Here is a 2,771-nt window from a genome sequence, read left to right as displayed (position 1 = left end):
CAGCACGGGAGTTTTGACCTGCTCCGTTTCCGACCTGGGCCGGTTCACCCCTCCTTAGGCAACCTGGTGGTCCCCCGCTCCCGGGAGGTCACCATATTGATGCCGAACTTAGTGCGGACACCCGATCGGCATAGCGCACTACAGCCCAGAACTCCTGGGCTCAAGCGATCCTCCCGCCTCAGCCTCCCGAGTAGCTGGGACTACAGGCGCGCGCCACCACGCCCGGCGATAGGGTATAGCGCCAGACTGCCTTAGAGGCTGAGCTCCGGTGACGTAATCTGCTGGGTCGCCCATTTCGCACGACCTCTATTCACAACCCTGAACTCGCGTAACCACATCGCGCACGCGTCCTTTGTCAGCACGGCATTCTGGGTAACTGTCTCCAGAACTTCAAGAACGCATGCGTACGCTAGTTTTTTCCTTTTGCCTCGTTGCTTCAGAGGGAGCAAGATGGGTCACCAGCAGCTCTACTGGAGCCATCCGAGAAAATTCGGCCAGGGTTCTCGTTCGTGGTGAGAAGCAGAATGTGGTTTTGGGGAAGTGTTACTTTGGGGCGTGACGCTGCTTGAAATCTCGTGCAGAGGAACTCGCAGGCGGCGTGTGGGGAGGGGGCGACCGAGTTGGAACCGTGACTGCCGCCATTACAGGCCTCTGATGGGTCTGTGGAGGCCAGCGGTCCCGATGGTGGGACCCCCGAGTACGGAATCCTTTCGTTTTTGCAACTTGTCGTAATGCCATCTTCGTTCTTACTAGCCGCGTCTGCTCAAACCGGCACGGTCTGATCCGGAAATACGGCCTCAACATGTGCCGCCAGTGTTTCCGTCAGTACGCCAAGGACATAGGCTTCATTAAGGTACTCGCCCGCGGCGCCGCCTCGCCCTCTGTTTCTGGGGTTAGGATGTGCGGGGCACTCCTTGGTGTGGGCGGTCGGCCAACACCGGCTTCCTCTGTGTTCGTTGGCAGGGTAGCGCGTCAGACTTGAGGGTTTTGGCAGTTAGGTTAGTGGAATAGGGAGGGTGAAGGCCCTGATCCCTGTTTACCCATCTCTGCCACCAGTAGGTGCCATTTATTATGTTGAAGAAAATTAATTTCTCACAACCACTACAGTTGCATTGCAGATATTTTTCACCGTGCCTGGAGACACGTGTGTTTACCCCTGTCCTGAAATGTTGAATAGGGTTATATGCTGCAATGAGCTTGAGGTTTGGGGCCAGATAGACCTTGTGAAGATTCAGTCAGAGGTCAGGTCCCTCAAAGCCCAGTGTGAGCCTGGGAAAATGAATGGTAGTGTTACAAAAATTATGTGAAGCTTTCTAAACTCTAATAATCGGTTAATAGGGGTTGATTTTTTTGTTTGTTTTTAGGTTAAAACTAATTCCTTGTTGAGATGCAGTTACTGGTCTGATTCATAATTTCTTTTGGCTGTTAAGTGGAATATACTTGTTAAAAATAGTTGTCTCGCCTGACCAGGCGGTGGGCCAGTGGATAGAGCGCTGGACTGGGATGTGGAAGGACCCAGGTTCGAGACCCTGAGGTCGCTGGATCTAGCAAGGGGTTACTCGGTCTGCTGAAGGCCCGCGGTCAAGGCACATATGAGAAAGCAATCAATGAACAACTAAGGTGTCACAAGGAAAAACTGATGATTGATGCTTCTCATCTAAAAAAAAAAATAGATGTCTCTGTGTTGCTGTATTGTAGGAAATGTAAGTTGTTAATGTGAGGTATCTAATGTGGCAGAGACATTATCTTATGCTTAGACATTTACCCTTAACCAAATACTTAACAAGGAGGTAGGCTGTCACATAGGAGATAATGAACTCAGGCCCTTGCTCTAGCTTTAGGTCTTCAGTTTCTTAGGGGCCAAGATGCACAGCTCTTTTATGGCACTCATTGAGTATCAACATGGTAGCACTTTTAAGTAAACGACTTGGTAAAGGTCGTTTTATGTAGAAGTGTTTCTGCAGCAAATTTCTTTGAGGGAAGAAGGGAGAATACCAATACTAAACTCACAATCCAAAGTATAATTGTTGAGTTTTGTGGAGCAGCTTGTAATATGCGTTCACTAAATATTTTAAACTATTTAGATCTTGATAGTTATTTTGGGTGGGTCAGGTTTCCAGTTCAAACTTGATTCTATACTGCTCACAAAAATTAGGGGATATTTCAAAATGAATATGAAGCTATAAAATATCCCCTAAATTTTGTGAGCAGTATAATTTGATAAGCCAGTTTTTTGTCAGTAAAGTGGATGTTTAAAACATTTGAATTAATTTATTCCTCTGCTTTTTTTTTCCAGTTGGACTAAGTGACCTTCCATGAATGGGTGATTCAAGACATCTACCTTACCACAGAATGCTGTCTCTTTGTACATAAAATAAAAATGTGAAAGAAACAGTCATGTGACTAGAAGTATTTTTTTTAAATTGCTGTTATCTTCTCAGTGCATTCATCTTTAAAATCCCCCCCCCCCATTATATAGAAGTATTCATGCTGTACTCTGGTAAATGCCAGTTTTGTTTTTATGCTTAAAAATACATTTGCTTCTATATATAGGAACATCTAGCACAGTGGTAGTCAACCTGGTTCCTCCTGCCCACTATTGGGCGTTCCAGCTTTCATGATGGGTGGTAGTGGAGCAACCAAAGTATAAATAAAAAGATAGATTTAACTATAGTAAGTTGTTTTATAAAGATTTATTCTACCAAATTTAGCAAAAATCCAACATTAAAGTACTTGGTAAGTAATTAATATTAATATGCTTTAACTTGCTG

The 2,771-nt window shown here is 45.4% G+C and overlaps 1 protein-coding gene across 1 annotated transcript; it reads left to right on the top strand.

The window, feature by feature from the left end:
• The first annotated feature begins 351 nt into the window (after positions 1-351).
• Positions 352-2,398, top strand: RPS29 (ribosomal protein S29). The gene is made up of 3 exons (XM_066276199.1): positions 352-512; positions 754-853; positions 2,297-2,398. The coding sequence occupies exons 1-3, from the start codon at positions 451-453 to the stop codon at positions 2,303-2,305; spliced, it is 171 nt and encodes a 56-aa protein (XP_066132296.1). The 5' UTR covers positions 352-450; the 3' UTR covers positions 2,306-2,398.
• The last annotated feature ends 373 nt before the right edge of the window (positions 2,399-2,771 follow it).

Source organism: Saccopteryx bilineata, chromosome 4, assembly GCF_036850765.1.
Source record: "Saccopteryx bilineata isolate mSacBil1 chromosome 4, mSacBil1_pri_phased_curated, whole genome shotgun sequence".
Taxonomy (NCBI): Eukaryota; Metazoa; Chordata; class Mammalia; order Chiroptera; family Emballonuridae; genus Saccopteryx; species Saccopteryx bilineata.
This window is presented reverse-complemented; position numbering and strand designations above follow the sequence as displayed.

What these genes read in the sequence shown, in the direction of transcription:
- RPS29 (XM_066276199.1), top strand. Translation starts at nt 451, where the DNA reads ATGGGTCACCAGCAGCTCTACTGGAGCCATCCGAGAAAATTCGGCCAG. An exon ending in GGCCAGGGTTCTCGTTCGTG is followed by an intron (nt 513 to 753) that starts GTGAGAAGCAGA and finishes CGTTCTTACTAG; the next exon opens with CCGCGTCTGCTCAAACCGGC.